The sequence below is a fragment of the Cyprinodon tularosa genome, unplaced genomic scaffold (assembly GCF_016077235.1).
Source record: "Cyprinodon tularosa strain WSP-4 unplaced genomic scaffold, ASM1607723v1 ctg548, whole genome shotgun sequence".
In the NCBI taxonomy this organism is placed as follows: Eukaryota; Metazoa; Chordata; class Actinopteri; order Cyprinodontiformes; family Cyprinodontidae; genus Cyprinodon; species Cyprinodon tularosa.
In genome coordinates this window covers 486,785-504,455 of record NW_024039283.1, presented here as the reverse complement: position 1 = coordinate 504,455, position 17,671 = coordinate 486,785, and the positions used below count along the sequence as shown (strand labels likewise).

Sequence of the window (17,671 nt, the reverse complement as noted above, 5' to 3'; positions counted from 1 at the left end):
GGCTGGTCCTTGTGGCCCTTGGCTGGTCCTTGGTTTGTCCTTGGCTGGTCCTTGGCTGGTCCTTGGTTGGTCCTTGGCTGGTCCTTGGTTTGTCCTTGGCTGGGCCTTGGCTGGTTCTTGGTTGGTCCTTGGTTGGCCCTTGGCTGGTCCTTGGTTGGTCCTTGGCTGGTCCTTGGCTGGTCCGTGGCTGGTCCTTGGTTGGCCCTTGGCTGGTCCTTGGCTGGCCCTTGGCTGGTCCTTGGCTGGTCCTTGGTTGGTCCTTGGCTGGTCCTTGGCTGGTCCTTGGCTGGGCCTTGGTTTGTCCTTGGCTGGTCCTTGGCTGGTCATTGGCTGGTCCTTGGTTGGTCCTTGGCTGGTCCTTGTGGCCCTTGGCTGGTCCTTGGCTGGTCCTTGGTTGGTCCTTGGTTGGTCCTTGGCTGGTCCTTGGCTGGTCCTTGGCTGGGCCTTGGTTTGTCCTTGGCTGGTCCTTGGCTGGGCCTTGGTTTGTCCTTGGCTGATCCTTGGCTGGTCCTTGGTTTGTCCTTGGCTGGTCCTTGGCTGATCCTTGGCTGGTCCTTGGCTGGTCCTTGGCTGGTCCTTGGCTGGGCCTTGGTTTGTCCTTGGCTGGTCCTTGGCTGGTCCTTGGTTGGTCCTTGGCTGGTCCTTGGCTGGTCCTTGGTTTGTCCTTGGCTGGTCCTTGGCTGGTCCTTGGTTTGTCCTTGGCTGATCCTTGGCTGGTCCTTGGTTTGTCCTTGGCTGGGCCTTGGCTGGTCCTTGGCTGGGCCTTGGTTTGTCCTTGGCTGGTCCTTGGTTGGTCCTTGGCTGGTCCTTGGCTGGTCCTTGGTTTGTCCTTGGCTGATCCTTGGCTGGTCCTTGGTTTGTCCTTGGCTGGTCCTTGGCTGGTCCTTGGCTGGGCCTTGGCTGGTCCTTGGCTGGTCCTTGGCTGGTCCTTGGCTGGTCCTTGGTTTGTCCTTGGCTGATCCTTGGCTGGTCCTTGGCTGGTCCTTGGCTGGTCCTTGGCTGGGCCTTGGCTGGTCCTTGGCTGGTCCTTGGTTGGTCCTTGGCTGGTCCTTGGCTGGTCCTTGGTTTGTCCTTGGCTGATCCTTGGCTGGTCCTTGGCTGGTCCTTGGCTGGTCCTTGGCTGGGCCTTGGTTTGTCCTTGGCTGGTCCTTGGCTGGTCCTTGGCTGATCCTTGGCTGGTCCTTGGCTGGTCCCCTATAATTCTTTTTTAAACATCAGCTTTTGTACTAAAATGTTCTTTCTGTCATAATTTGTGGACATTAAGATCTAAAGATAAGTGTCTTCTGGTCAGACCCTGTAATTCAGTGTGGAGTCAGAGTAAAAAAAATAAAACTCACCTGGGAGAGGAAGGGCTCCAGCGGCTGGAACTGGGCCGCCATTCTGCTGGCGTTTGACTGGAAAGAACCATTTTGAATGGCTGCTACTGTAAATTGCTGCAGATCCTTGGTACGGTCCTTCATCGATGACATTCCTGCTGCAGGAATCCAGATCCTTTCAGTAGAAACATCACTACTTGGTACTTTTTCCAAACTTGCTTTATTAACCTGCAGGATTCTTGTAATACATTAAAGGAACCAAGAGGGCAGAGTTGGAATAACAACATTCCCGTCAGGAGGAGCCCGGGAGCAGATGGATCCAGAGACATGTCTTGTTGTTGTTGTTGTTTGTTTTGAACAGACGGCTGCAGGGATTATTTTAGCAGTTAAGGGTTAAACAGAGGTTTCTAGACAGAGCACATTAACTGGATTGGATCTGCGAGGGAACAGCCGTCCGGTGGGTCGAACTGGGAAAGCCTCAGGTGGACATTCATCTAATTGGAGACGGAAGGCTGTTATTCCAGCCTCTGATGGTGGTTTGTGTCGCTTTGGCTGCTGTTTAATCCTATTTAATTAAAGGTTTAACTGGTTTCATCCTAATCTGAAACCTATAAATCTGCTTCCAGTTTGTTGGTGATTAGAACTTTTCCCTAATGTTTAAACCACATGGAGCAGGAACACCAGGAGACGAGCCGCTCTGCAGAAACATCTCCAGCTCCAGAACCTGAAAACTTCTCAGGAATCTGCCCGTTTGCTCTGTTGCATGCGATAGTTGAGAGCGCTTCTATTTCCACAGTTACTACAGACAGTAATCCCAGGAGCTACTACTAATCTTACTACTACTACAAAGCAGCCGCTCCTCCCGGCAGCAGGGGGAGAGTTGGACAGTTAAACAGAGAGAGGATTAAAGAGTTTTCTAATCTGCTTTTGCACAGCTCCTCTGAAATGGTCAAACTTTAGGACGTCTGAGTCTGAGCCGACCTGCAGTCAGGTTTTAACTTTCCCCCACTTCTGCACGCCAGCTGAAAAACACCTGAGGAGGAGGCTCTGTTCGCTCCCTCAGTCACATCACAGATCCGCTCTGTTTGGTTTGAAGGTTTGGGGGATAAAAGGTAAACCTCTGTGGGGGTCATCTCACTCTTCCTGATGGTTTGATGTTGGGAGCTTTAAGATGATAATGTCAGATCCAACCCCGCAGCCACGTCTGTTTACTTTTCTCACTGAGATTTTTGGGGAATATGGAGGAAAATGTCTGTTTGGATTTCATGGAATAAATGTTTAGCATCAAAAACTGGAAAATAAAGGAGGAAGAATGGAGATGGAGAACAAAGCGAACACAATGGAAAACGTTTGGAGGACAAACGACTGATCCTTCATAAGCAGTCTTCCTGCTTTCGCTTTGACCTCACGGTAAAGAGGACGACGTTTAGTAGAAAAGGGAAGAAAAAAAAAACTCTTTTGTTTCTTCTCAGAAAAGACTTCAAGCAGGAAGTTCACACAAAGACAATCCTGCTTAAAGTTCTGGGTCCATAACATTTTTCAGACCCTTTAGCTTCAAAAACTGACCACTAACAGCCATTCAAAATGGCCTTTCGCAGTCAAACTTCCCTGCAACTCCCAGCGAAATCCCCTCCAACTTCCAGCCACTGGAGTGACCCCCTTATTCTCAGTTTTTTTTTTACCCTGATTTCAACCTTTCAGTAGATGGCGCTTCTCTTTAGATCCTAATTTCCACAAATCATGACAGAAAGAATATTTTAGTACAAAAATTGCAAGATACAAAGATCAAGTCATTGTTGCCTTGCAGCCAAATGGTCCTGGGTTTGATTTCCACTGCTTTCTGTTTGCATGTTCTAGAGTTTCTAAAAGTAGAATGGGAGGCAGATCTTTTAGTTCTCAGGCTCCTCTCCTGTGGAACCAACTACCAGTTTTAGTCCGTGAGGCAGACACCCTGTCTACTTTCAAGGCTAGGCTTAAAACTTTCCTTTTTGATAAAGCTTATAGTTAGGGTGGCTCAGGTTATCCTGAGCTATCTCTATAGTTCTGCTGCTATAGGCTTAGACTGCTGGAGGACATAGGGACCCCTTTTTCATCATTCTGCTTCATTCTATCTCTATTCTCCCACTCTGCAGAATCTGTTAGTTCAATCTCTAACCTTCTGCTCTCTCTGCTTTTTCTCATAGTAGCTTCATCTAGTCTGTTCCTGTTTGGCTGTGACTCCATCCTGGAGAGAAATATCCGCTGTGCTACTGCCATCAAAACCTTTGTTTCTAGATGTTGGAGCTTGGCCTGTTTTCCAGTGTAGTCCTGTTTCTCTGACTGTGACTAACTGGATGTGCGCTCTTCATCCTCTGACATTATTCTGGGAATTTTACGACTTTATTCTCATAATTTCATGAATTTATTCTCTTAATTTTACGACTTTATTCTCATAATTTCATGAATTTATTCTCTTAATTTTAGGACTTTATTCTCATAATTTTACGACGTTATTCTGGGAATTTTAAGACTTTATTTCAATAATTTTATGACTTTATTCTCATAATTTTACGACTTTATTCTCATAATGTTACGACTTTATTCTGGGAATTTTACGACTTTATTTTCAGAATTTTACAAAGTTATTCTCAAAATTTTACAATTTTTCTCTCGTGATTTTATGACCACATTCTCGTAATGTTATGAATTTCTAAAAATGTTACGACTTTATTCTCATAATTTTACGAATTTGTTCTCTTAATTTTACAACTTTATTCTCTTAATTTTACGACTTTATTCTCATAATTTTACAAATTTATTCTCTTAATTTTACGACGTTATTCTGGGAATTTTAAGACTTTATTTCCATAATTTTACGACTTTATTCTCATAATTTAATTAATTTATTCTCTTAATTTTAGGACTTTATTCTCATAATTTTACGACGTTATTCTAGGAATTTTAAGACTTTATTTCAATAATTTTATGACTTTATTCTCATAATTTTACGACTTTATTCTCATAATGTTACGACTTTATTCTGGGAATTTTACGACTTTATATTCTCAGAATTTTACAAAGTTATTCTCAAAATTTTACAATTTTTCTCTCGCAATTTTATGACTACTTTCTCGTAATGTTATGATTTTATTCTCGTATAGAAGAAAGCCCAGCCCTAATACTCTGTTGTAAGATATTTAAGCCCAGGTATTCCAGTGTTATAGTGGGCTGATACACTTAGAGCTCATGTTGCTATACGAGGCTGATAGAAAAAATGTCAATTTTTGCGGCTCCAGACAGATTTATTTTTAGTTTTTTTGGTCCAATATGGTTCTTTGAGCAGTTTAGGTTAACAACCCCTGATCTAGACCCACTGCTGTATTCAGACCCCCTCCCCTGTATTCCCACGTTTCCATCTCTTTTCCCGTGGATCAGAGCCACATTTGGAAGGAACCACCTGAAAGGTTTCCCTGCAGCAGAACGACCACATTCTTCAAACTCTGCTCCAATTTCAGAACAAAAGCTTTCTGCAATTTTTCTTGATTCGGAGCCACAGATCAGATCAACCATGAGGCCTCAAGGACGCAGCTGGCCTAAAAGCAAGGCTGTCGAGTCACCAGCAGCTCGAAGCACTACTGGAAGCTTCAAAATTAGAGTTAATAGAGGTCCAAGGTCTGGCAGTGATGAGGAAAGTGAACTATTTTTTTATTTTCAATTATTTAATTGAATTTGACGTATTTTCTGTGATTTGAAATCTAAACAGCAAAAGATAATGCCGACCACATGCTAACCTAATGCTAGTTAAAGGAAAAGTCTGCTCATATTCAGAATTCAAACTTCTGAAAGTTCTTTAAATCTGAAATGATTCCATCCTGTTCAATAAATGATCAGTGTTTTTAATTCAGAGTCATTTTCATTTGAATGTGCTTTACTGGAGGCATCCATGTTTGTCAAAGAACACTACTGCCACCTACTGGTTAGTGACGTCACGGTGCGGTATCGGCTGTTGATCAAGTCCCAGTGCTGTATCTGGTGTTTGTCACAACGCGCTATTATCCAAGTCATCTTGAAAACATTCTTCTTCCAAATGTTGGCTACATATTACGGGTTTTTTCTCTGGCCAGAAGTTCGATGGCAAATCCTCCCTCTTCAAGTTGGCGATCCAACGACCAACCCGTCCGTGGAGGATCAGGAATCAGAAAGGTGGAATAACTCTTTTTTTCACTTTTACCCGATGTATTCCAGCATCCAGCTGCCATGCACGTGGGCATTGTCAGTTTCACTATAGCTCTGGTGAATTTCAATGGTGAAGTCCTCTGGAAATCTTCAATAATTGTTGTTGATTGCAGATGTGTCTAGTAGTTCCCATTGATTTAGCTTGTAAAGCGGGGAGAATGGCGCTAGGCTTACCGCACCGTGACGTCACTGCTGGAAGATGGCAGGAGGGAGGGGTTACTATATTTGGGGAAAAATGGCCGCTCCCAGACTCGGTGATCGCAACGAAAATTATTGTTTTTTATTATTAGTTTTAGGCATAAATAAGGATCCATTGATTATTCCTTGCTGACCGGACTTTTCCTTTAACCAGCTGCTAACATGATTTAAGTGTTTAGTCATTAAGTCATGACAAACTTTATTTCATTTAATTATTTAGAATAAAAAAATAGAGGGAAATGCATAATAATGAACATTAGACAATGTGAATAGCAGGTTTAAGTCGCATTCAGATAAGACATTTAAAACACGAACTGAACACAGACAGATACAGACACCATAAAGTACATCTTAGTACAGATTAACAATAAGAGTTTAAACTTCAACATGACTTTAAAGATTGTGTTTTCACTGATATCATCATGACATCACATTTAAATAGTAATGGACCGAGTACTTTACCGTATTACTTGAGTATAAGTATTTATACTGATGGTTAAATCTTATTCAAATACAAGTAAAAGTTACTCTGTCAAAAATCTGCGGCACACCGCTGACTTTGGGACCTAAAGAGTTGATGCGTATGGATTATTTTAAATGATTTAGACAAATGTTTTATGTTGTACAATGGAGTATTAGGGCCAGGCTACAGATTTGTTTATTTTTTTAGAGAATACAATTGTAATATTAGGAGAATAAAGTAATAAAATTACGAGAATAAAGTTGTATTTTGTGGCAACTCTTACAAGATCACTTTCTTCCCTAAAATGAGGAATATCGAGCATCATGTGATACTTTGGCATCAGTTTAACAAATACAGAAATCTGAGAAACAGGGAGATTAAATAGGAAAACCAGAACAGGTGCATCTGATGAATAACAGGCCAGAGCTAGACGGGTGAAAGAAATGAGCAGAGATGGCAAAAGTACTCACTTTCCGTACTTGAGTAAAAGTACAGATACTTGTGTTAAAAAATACTCTGGTAAAAGTGGAAGTACTGATTAAACTTCTTTACTCAAGTAAAAGTAACAAAGTACAGGCTTGTAAATTTACTTAAAGTATAAAAGTAAAAGTAGAAACCACTTTTTTCATGCCGTTGCCTACATTTTAAATGGATGTCTGCCAATAGGACTAGATCTCCGTTGTGTTCATTTTCAATCATCTCGTCGTCCATGCTACTATGCTAACGCCACCGCCACCAAGCTGCAATGATTTGCCGCCAATGAATACCGCCGAATCTGTCGATTCATCTTGTAGTGGTGCGTCAAATGCAACGTAGATTCCCATCCAATTAGATTGAATTTGGTATCGATGACGGGAAAAATAATAACGGTAACTCCATTGAAATGATTCAAAACTAAAGTAACGAGCCAATTTTTTAAAATGTAAGGAGTATAAAGTACAGATATTTGTGTAAAAATGTAAGGAGTAGAAGTAAAAAGTCGCCATAAAAATAAGTAGTAAAGTAAAAATATCAGAAAAATCTACTTGAGTATAGTAACGAAGTATTTGTACTTCGTTACTTCCCATCTCTGCCTATGCACTAGAGGAGTCGGCGTTCACCTGAACTTCATAGATAATAAACATATTTCTATTGTTTATTTTCATTTTTAACTTGCTTTTAGATATTCTCATTATGAAATCCATATAAATCCTCTAATGTTCTAATTTATTGATATGATAAAATGCTTCATAAATCCTTCAAAATAAGAGCTTCAGTAAAAAATAACATTTCAGACTTAGTCCACTCACTGCAAAAAATCTAAATCTAGATAAGTCATTTTTTCTTAAAATAAGTGCATTTGTTCTTGAATTGAGGAGCTAAGTATTTGTACTTCGTTACTTCCCATCTCTCGAAATGAGCAATCAAGCAGGAATCGGCACTAAAATCATGACGGGTTAAATCAAACCTTCAGGTCCGGTTTTTACAGGAATATGCAATTGGCCTGTAACTGTGAAAGAGACAGAAAGGCCAACTCTGATCGATCCTAAACTAAAAAATAAGTCCTTTTAAAATAATGAATTAAATTAAATTTTTTCTCTAGTGCCAAATTCCATCATTAAGCAGGCAGTGACTTTCTAAAGGACAACCTTTCTTTTAACAGGGGAGGGGTCAAATGCAGAGAGTGAATTTCCCCATTGTTGGACGATAACACAGTCAACTCTGTCTGAGCCTATAGCTATGCCTAGGCATTAAACTGGACTAAACACTGAAAAACATGCCCAACTCTATCATCTATAATCAAAGGTGTTGATGGCAGCAGCTCAAAAAAGAGAGAACATAAAGTTGGAAGTTATACGAACAAATACTATATAGTGGAAAAGAGCAATGGAATAAGTTAAAGAAAGGAAAAGTGGTCCCCATGCACTCCAGCAGCCTAAACCTAAAGCAGCATTACTGTAGAGATAGTTGAGAATTAGCACATTATTCCAGGTCAAAGCTGCACATTTGATTCATTTTGCGGTTTTCCCTCCAACCTATGTTCAAACTAAGCCCCAAAAGCAAAAATAACTCATATATAACTGAACTAACATCACAGGAAAAGTGGTCTATCCTAAAGTTAAACTCTGCTTTGTGTTTCTACAAGCAGCAAAGTCCATGAATAACTAAACATTTCTGTTAGTTCTTTGTTTGCTGTCAGACACAGATTGTTGTTTAATCTGGAAACAAACATTTGATTTGTCTCCGGTTCTTCTGTCACACTTTAAGCTCAAGTGGCTTCAGCTTTTGGACTTATTGGATTTATTGCCAAAGCATGAAGGTGCGCTGAAGCGAGGGTTTAAGTTTTCATTCTTTGCTGCTGAGCCTGACGGCGGAGCCGCCATCTGAGGCAAAATATAATTGAAACCAAAGCCGCCTAGGCTGAGTGTTTCTACCTGCTGGAAAGGGATTGGAGAAACCAGTCAGACCAGTAAGGACCTTCCATAGAGGAGACTAACAGAGGGTCATGATGGCTGGGTGTGTCGGTGTGACAGATGCCCCCAGAAAGCTACTAACAGGATGACGTCTGCGCCGCGAGGCCACAGGGTAAAGCAGGATTATGTCTGAGCAGTAGATAAACAGATTATTCCAGAAACAGTGCCCACTTTTTTAACCTCGTCACTCCTGCCACACCTCCAGCTCCCTCCTTCAGATTCATCTGCAGCTCGTCCTCCATCCATGTCCGCGAGAGGTGGACATGCTCCCCTGAACTGCATCTGACCGAGACGATCGGACTTATTCGCCACCGCCATGGTCCGGGGACCGGCCTGCGCCATGTTTCAGGCTTTTAGACTTTTTCTGCTGCTGGTCGCCGTTTCACAGGCAGCTGGAATCAAAGGTAAGCCTCATTTCCTCTGCAGAGCAGCGATCATCTGATCGTTAAAAAACTAGTTAGATGAGGAGGAAGGTGGACTAAAGTTGGTCAGAATGGGAAGAAAAGCCTCTTAGGGTTACATAAGGATGCTGATGGGAAACAGCTTCACAGCAGGAGTCTAAAGGAAGAAACTCGTCTTCCTCCAAATCAGGGCTGAAGGGAAACGAATCCAGAGCAAAGCTGAGTGACTTCACTCATTTCTGCTCTGATTATCAGCTGTAAACCAGAGATCTGAATCTGGACCCCCCCTCTGGCCTGGGTCTTTACCTGCTGGTGGGTTTCTGCAGGACTCTGCGGTTGCATAAGCCGACGCTTCTTGTTTAACAGATTTTTTTTTGCTCCAAGCACCCTTGAAATGAAACCAGTGCTTTTTATTTTTAGCTGGAGTGGAAACAAGGAGTCAGACCCGAACCCTTTCAGGCAGCTATGATGCAGAACAACACTCAGTGCACTCCACTCATGGAAACGGATCGTACGCTCACACTAAAACACCACACTGCTTCATTTCAGGCCACACTTTCTCTCTTTCTTTTTTGTATTACTGCTCAAATAGAGCAGATGGAGAGAAACTTGTCAGAGATATGCTTTTAACCAGGTGCAGGTTTCATATATTAACAATTTTGCACATCAATATACTAACTTTAAGGATGAAAAGTACACTGCAGAAAATGGAAATCTAAGTAAGTCATTTTTTCTTAAAGTAAGTGCATTTCTTCTCCAATTGAGGGCGAAAGTGAGACACTTTGCCAATGAAACAAGTCAATTTACATTTAAAATAAGAAAAAACAATTGCATTATATTATTTCAAGTTCATATTATCTAATTATCTTATTTTAGAAGTAAAGATACTAATTGCATTGGCAAATCCTCATATTTACCTACTCAAATTAAGGGTAAATACACTTAATTTAAGAATTTTTACTTATTTCTAGATCGTTTTTGCAGTGTACATAATTTATGATCTTTTCAGAACTAGATTTTGTGTTAAATGGAGTTAAGAGAAAAATATGTGTCTCTGCATAAAGTTGATATTTTATGCATAATTATTAGTAATTAATACAACTAGGTAAGTAATGCACTGGAAAAAATATAAATCTAGATAAGTCATTATTTCTTAAAATAAGTGCATTTGTTCTTGGATTGAGGAGGAAAAAGATCCACTTTGCCAATGGAACAAGACAAATTACATTTAAAATAAGAAAGACACAATTGTCTTATTCCAAGTGCATATTATCTAAAAATCTTATTTTAAGAGTAAAAGCATTACTTCCATTGGCAAACTATCTCACTTACCTACTCAAATTAAGGGTAAATACATGTAATTTATAAAATTTTGACTTATTTCTAGATTGTTTTTCCAGTGTGACGATGGAGAAGATGTTCGCTGTACCTTTTATCTAGACCAGGGGTCACCAACGTGGGGCCCGTGGGCACCAAGGGGCCCTCAAGGACAACATGGGGTGCCCTCAGCATCTTTTGAAAACAGAACAATTCACCAGTGGACTAAATCTGAAATGTTATTTTTTACTGAAGCTCTTATTTTGAAGCATTTATGAAACATTTTATCATATCAATAAATTAGAACATTTGAGGATTTATATGGATTTCATAATGAGAATATATAAAAGCAAGTTAAAAATGAAAATAAACAATAGAAATATGTTTATTATCTATGAAGTTCAGGTGAACGCTGACTCCTCTAGTGCATAGGCAGAGATGGGAAGTAACGAAGTACAAATACTTCATTACTGTACTCAAGTAGATTTTTCTGATATTTTTACTTTACTTTACTACTTATTTTTATGGCGACTTTTTACTTCTACTCCTTACATTTTTACACAAATATCTGTACTTTCTACTCCTTACATTTTAAAAAATTGGCTCGTTACTTTAGTTTTGAATCATTTCAATGGAGTTACCGTTATTATTTTTCACGTCATCAATACCAAATTCAATCTAATTGGATGGGAATCTACGTTGCATTTGACGCACCACTACAAGATGAATCGACAGATTCGGCGGTATTCATTGGCGGCAAATCATTGCAGCTTGGTGGCGGTGGCGTTAGCATAGTAGCATGGACGACGAGATGATTGAAAATGAACACAACGGAGATCTAGTCCTATTGGCAGACATCCATTTAAAATGTAGGCAACGGCATGAAAAAAGTGGTTTCTACTTTTACTTTTATACTTTAAGTACATTTACAAGCATGTACTTTGTTACTTTTACTTGAGTAAAGAAGTTTAATCAGTACTTCCACTTTTACCAGAGTATTTTTTAACACAAGTATCTGTACTTTTACTCAAGTATGGAAAGTGGGTACTTTTGCCATCTCTGGTCATAGGTCAGTACACTGGAAAAACGATCTAGAAATAAGTAAAAATGTCTTAAATTAAGTGTATTTCCTCTTAATTTGAGTAGGTAAATGAGATAGTTTGCCAATGGAATGAGTATTTTTACTCTGATAAATAAGATAAATAGATAATATGCACTTGAAATAAGACAATGCTATTCTGTTTTCTTATTCTAAGTGTAAATTGCCTTGTTCCATTGGCAAGATGTCTCTTTTACTACCTTAATCCAAAGGCAAATGCACTTATTTTATTTTTTCGTCTAGATTTTGATTTTTTTCCAGTGTTTCGGTAGCCCGTCCTATGACTCAGTAGCCATAAAGTAGCCCTCAGCCTTAAAAAAGTTGGTGACCCCTGATCTAGACGGATGTTTAAATGTCTGCGTCTACTCGTTAGCAAAGGCTGAAGGAAAGTAGAGTTTGTCTTTATTTAGAAAATATGTTGTCGGTTTAGATTGAGCCTGAGGTTCTGGCGTCTTTCCGCTTTCAGCCCCCCCCTCAGTGCAGGTTGGTTATTACCTGGCCCCCCCTTATAAAACGCCTCTGATTTTAACTCCATGCAGTAGAAAAAGGAATAAAATTGCATTTTCTCTTTAGAGAAACATTTAGAGAATAATAACACTTGGTGCAGCCTGAGGCTCACATCCACGACTTTACCTTTTATTCTTGCAACGATCTGAAAGCTGCTTTTAACCAAGGACGCACAATAAATCTCTAAAATATCACAGTAACGGTCGGAGCAGCATTCATCCTAACGGGCCGTTTGGAGGAGAGAAGAACGGCGGCTAATATATCACTCCTGATATCATCATCAGCGCCATGATTATCATCAATCTGCAGGGTTTCCAGCATCTCGCATTGAGCTGTGCAAGCTGCCCGCCGCCGGAGAGCCAAACTAATCCCATCTGAGATAAAAGGTGAACTTCTATCCAATTGAGCGTGCCGCGGTTTGTGGCTCTGATCCGCTTAGATTTTAGGGGGAACATCATTTCTGATTCCAAGGAACATCTTCTTCTGGGAGCTTTATTGCTTCCAATCTAAAAGGAGAAGAATATGTGAAACATGTCAAACGGTAGAAGGAGAGTCAGTGTGACGATGAGTGAATTACCTCCATCTCTGCAATAAGGCATCTAAAAATAGGAACACATTTCTTCACATAAATGTGTTTAACTTTAAAGTGAGAAGCCAAATAAGATCAAAAGGAAGCAGACTTTTTGCCTTTAAAATAAGATAATAAGATATAAGTTACCTGTAATTGGATAATCTTATTTATTTCTCATTACAAATGTGAATCCTCTGGAAAATTGTCTTACCTGCTTAAAATTGTATGGAATTTACTTCCTTATGTTTACACTGGAAAAATGATCTAGAAATAAGTAAAAATGTCTTAAATTGAGTGTATTTACCCTTAATTTGAGCAGGTAAATGAGATAATTTGCCAATGGAATGAGTATTTTTACTCTTAAAATAAGATAATTAGATAATATGCACTTGAAATAAGACAATGCAATTGTGTTTTCTTATTTTAAATGTAAATTGTCTTGTTCCATTGGCAAAATGTCTCTTTTACCTCCTCAATTCAAGAACAAATGCACTTATTTTAAGAAAAAATGATTTATCTAGATTCAGATTTTTTGCAGTAAGCGGACTAAATCTGAAATGTTATTTTTTACTGAAGCTCTTATTTTGAAGGATTTATGAAGCATTTTATCATATCAATATATTAGAACATTAAAGGATTTATATGGATTTCATAATGAGAATATCTAAAAGCAAGTTAAAAATGAAAATAAACAATAGAAATATGTTTATTATCTATGAAGTTCAGGTGAACGCTGACTCCTCTAGTGCATAGGCAGAGATGGGAAGTAACGAAGTACAAATACTTCGTTACTGTACTCAAGTAGATTTTTCTGATATTTTTACTTTACTTTACTACTTATTTTTATGGTGACTTTTTACTTCTACTCCTTACATTTTTACACAAATATCTGTACTTTCTACTCCTTACATTTTAAAAAATTGGAAAAATGATCTACAAATAAGTAAAAATGTCATAATTAAGTGCATTTATCCTTAATTTCAGCAGGTAAATGAGATGAAATGAGTATTTTTACACTTAAAATAAGATGATTACATAATATGGACTTGAAATAAGACAATTCAATTGTGTTTTCTTATTTTAAATGTAAATTGTCTTGTTCCATTGGCAAAATGTCTCTTGGAACAAATGTACTTATTTTAAGAAAAAATTACTGATTTAGATTTACATTTTTTACAGTTTATGCCGCATGGTTCAAAGTCTGTGAAAAAAGTAGTGGCTTATAATCCAGAAAATACGGTAATCTGTATTGGTATAGGCTTTAAAAAACTTGTATCAGCCCATGTTTGGACTTGGTACGGAGCCCCCTAGGGGACATGGGGAATTTTTTTTTTCTTTTGCGTTCCCTCGCAAAATTTTGCGTTACCTCGCAAAACCTTTTGCGTGAGAACACAAAACCTTACTTCGGTAAAGTTAGAAAGATATTCACAGATTCGGACTTCCGGGATCAATAACTCTCGATCAATGTAATACATCCAGCTTGGAGAACGGCTCGTTTTTCTCGAAAATAATGCTTTTCTTGTAACACGTAGTCTGTGCTATCAGGACATGAAAGATGCGCCATTTGTGTTTCAACAACGAGAGTTATTGATCCCGGAAGTCCGAATCTGTGAATATCTTTCTAACTTTACCGAAGTAAGGTTTTGCGAGGTTGTGCAAAATTTTGTGAGGTAACGCAATACTTTTGCGAGGGAACGCAAAAGAAAAACAAATTCCCCATGTCCCCTAGGGGGCTCCGTAACTTTGTCTATTATAGAAACCAGATTTTCCCTCCAAGAAGCTGCGTCTTCCTTTAAAGGAGAAGTCCGGTCACACTGCAAAAACTTTCTGAAAATGAGCAAAAATTTCTTAAAATAAGTGTATTTACCGTTAATTTGAGTAGGTAAAATAAGATTATATGCTAATAGAATGAGCATTTTTACCATTAAAATAAGATAATTAGTTTTTATACACTTGAAAGAAGAGACTGTTTTTTTCTTATTTTAAGCGTAAATTGTCTTGTTTCATTGACAAAATGTCTCTTTTACTTCCTCAATCCAAGAACAAATAGACTTACAGTACTTTAAGAAAAAATGACTTATTTAGAGTTACATTTTTACAGTTTATGCCGCATGGTTCAAGGTCTGCGAAAAAAGTAGTGGCTTATAATCCAGAAAATACGGTAATCTGTATTGGTATAGGCTTTAAAAAACTTGTATCAGCCCATGTTTGGACTTGGTACGGAGCCCCCTAGAGGACATGGGGAATTTTTTTTTCTTTTGCGTTCCCTCGCAAAATTTTGCGTGAGAACACAAAACCTTACTTCGGTAAAGTTAGAAAGATATTCACAGATTCGGACTTCCGGGATCAATAACTCTCGATCAATGTAATACATCCAGCTTGGAGAACGGCTCGTTTTTCTCGAAAATAACGCTTTTCTTGTAACACGTAATCTGTGTTATCAGGACATGAAAGATGCGCCATTTGTGTTTCAACAATGAGAGTTATTGATCCCGGAAGTCCGAATCTGTGAATATCTTTCTAACTTTACCGAAGTAAGGTTTTGCGAGGTAACGCAAAAGGTTTTGCGAGGTTACTCAAAATTTTGCGAGGTAACGCAATACTTTTTCGAGGGAAGGCAAAAGAAAAACAAATTCCCCATGTCCCCTAGGGGGCTCCATAACTTGGTCTATTATAGAAACCAGATTTTCCTTCCAAGAAGCTGGGTCTTCCTTTAAAGGAGAAGTCCGGTCACACTGCAAAAATGTTCTGAAAATGAGCAAAAATTTCTTAAAATAAGTGTATTTACCGTTAATTTGAGTAGGAAAATAAGATTACATGCTAATAGAATGAGCATTTTTACCATTAAAATAAGATAGTTTTTATACACTTGAAACAAGAGACTGTTTTTTTCTTATTTTAAACGTAAATTGTCTTGTTTCATTGACAAAATGTCTCTTCCTCAATCCAAGAAGAAATAGACTTACTTTAAGAAAAAATAACTTATTTAGATTTATATTTTTTACAGTTTATGCCGCATGGTTCAAAGTTTGCGAAAAAAGTAGTGGCTTATAATCAAGAAAATACGGTAATCTGTATTGGTATAGGCTTTAAAAAACTTGTATCAGCCCATGTTTGGACTTGGTACGGAGCCCCCTAGAGGACATGGGGAATTTTTTTTTTCTTTTGCATTCCCTCGCAAAACCTTACTTCGGTAAAGTTAGAAAGATATTCACAGATTCGGACTTCCGGGATCAATAACTCTCGATCAATGTAATACATCCAGCTTGGAGAACGGCTCGTTTTTCTCGAAAATAACGCTTTTCTTGTAACACGTAGTCTGTGCTATCAGGACATGAAAGATGCGCCATTTGTGTTTCAACAACGAGAGATATTGATCCCGGAAGTCCGAATCTGTGAATATCTTTCTAACTTTACCGAAGTAAGGTTTTGCGAGGTTGCGCAAAATTTTGTGAGGTAACGCAATACTTTTGCGAGGGAACGCAAAAGAAAAACAAATCCCCCATGTCCCCTAGGGGGCTCCATAACTTGGTCTATTATAGAAACCAGATTTTCCTTCCAAGAAGCTGGGTTTTCCTTTAAAGGAGAAGTCCAGTCACACTGCAAAAATGTTCTGAAAATGAGCAAAAATTTCTTAAAATAAGTGTATTTACCGTTAATTTGAGTAGGAAAATAAAATTACATGCTAATAGAATGAGCATTTTTACCATTAAAATAAGATAAATAGTTTTTATGCACTTGAAAGAAAAGACAGCAGTTGTTTTTTTCTTATTTTAAATGTAAATTATCTTGTTTCATTGACAAAGTGACTCCCTTATCGGCTCAATTTAAGAAAAATTTACTTAGTTTAAGAAAAATTGACTTACTTTAATTTACATTTTTTGCAGTGGATATTCAGAATTCAAACTTATCCAGATTTAGATTTTTTCCAGTGTAAATGTAGTGCTGTGAGGTCATTTACCGAACAGCAACAGCATCAATAAACAGGTTTAAATACTTAGTTTCTGTACTAATGAGGGGCGTTGGATAAATAATGCACCTGACAAACTTCTAGTTGTCTGATCCAGCTGATATTTTTCATCTGCATTTATTCATTATCTATACACTGGAAAAATGATCTAGAAATAAGAAAACATTTCTTAAATTAAGTGTATTTACCCTTAATTTCAGTAGGTAAATGAGATAGTTTGCCAATGGAATGAGCATTTTTACTCTTAAATAAGATTATTATTTTACCTCTTCAATCCAAGAACAAATGCACTTATTTTAAGAAGAATTAACTTATCTCGGTATCTTTTTTAATTAAATGGCAAAGTCCAGTTGCGCACTGCAAAAACATTTAAAAATTTGTAAAAAAAAAAAAAAAAAAAAAAATATGTGTTTTTTTAATTTATTTTTATTTTTTTTATTTTATTTATTTATTTATTTTTATTTTATTATTTTTTTTTATTATTCATTATTATTCTTTTTTTTTTTTTTTTTTTTTCTTAAAATAAGTATATTTACCTTTAATTTGAGGATGTAAATAAGATGACCTGCCAATGGAAAGAACATTTTATAATCTTAAAAGTATAAAAGATAATTAGATATTATGCACTTAAAAGAAGAGACTACAGTTGTTGTTTTTTTCTTATTTTAAATGTAAGTTGCCTTATTCCATTTGCAATGTGTATCACTTAACTGCTCAATTCAAGAAAAAATTCTCTTATTTTAAGAAAAATAAACATACTTAGATTTTAATTTTTTGCAGTGTAAACTGATAGTTTCTCGTTTACATTGTTTGAACTGAGTCATGTCAGAAATGGAGCAAGCACTGGAAAAACAATCTAGAAATAATTAAAAATGTCCCAAATTAAGTGTATTTACTCTTAATTTGAGCAGGTAAATAAGATAGTTTGCCAATGGAATTAATATTTTTACGCTTAAAATAAGATAATTAGATAATATGCACTCAAAATAAGACAATGCAATTGTGTTTTCTTATTTTAAGTGTAAATTGTCTTGTTCCGTTGGCAAAATGTCTATTTTATCTCCTCAATCCAAGAACAATTGCACTTCTTTTAAGAAAAAATCATTTATCTAGATCTTTTTGTTGAGTGTGGAGCAGTGATCTGCTTTTTCTATGGCCTTG

At 37.8% G+C, this 17,671-nt stretch overlaps 1 protein-coding gene across 2 annotated transcripts in view; it reads left to right on the top strand.

Moving 5' to 3' along the window:
• Positions 1-8,605: 8,605 nt before the first annotated feature.
• The window catches only part of LOC119796414 (interphotoreceptor matrix proteoglycan 2-like), a 74,082-nt gene continuing 65,016 nt past the window's right edge, over positions 8,606-17,671 (top strand). The window contains exons 1-2 of one of the 2 annotated variants that reach the window (XM_038304932.1): positions 8,606-8,757; positions 8,851-9,049. In XM_038304932.1, the coding sequence (XP_038160860.1) occupies positions 8,962-9,049 (88 nt within the window). In that variant the 5' untranslated portion in view covers positions 8,606-8,757; positions 8,851-8,961. Of the gene's footprint in view, positions 8,758-8,830; positions 9,050-17,671 lie in introns of those variants that run through there. The other variant, XM_038304933.1, reaches the window with a different exon arrangement.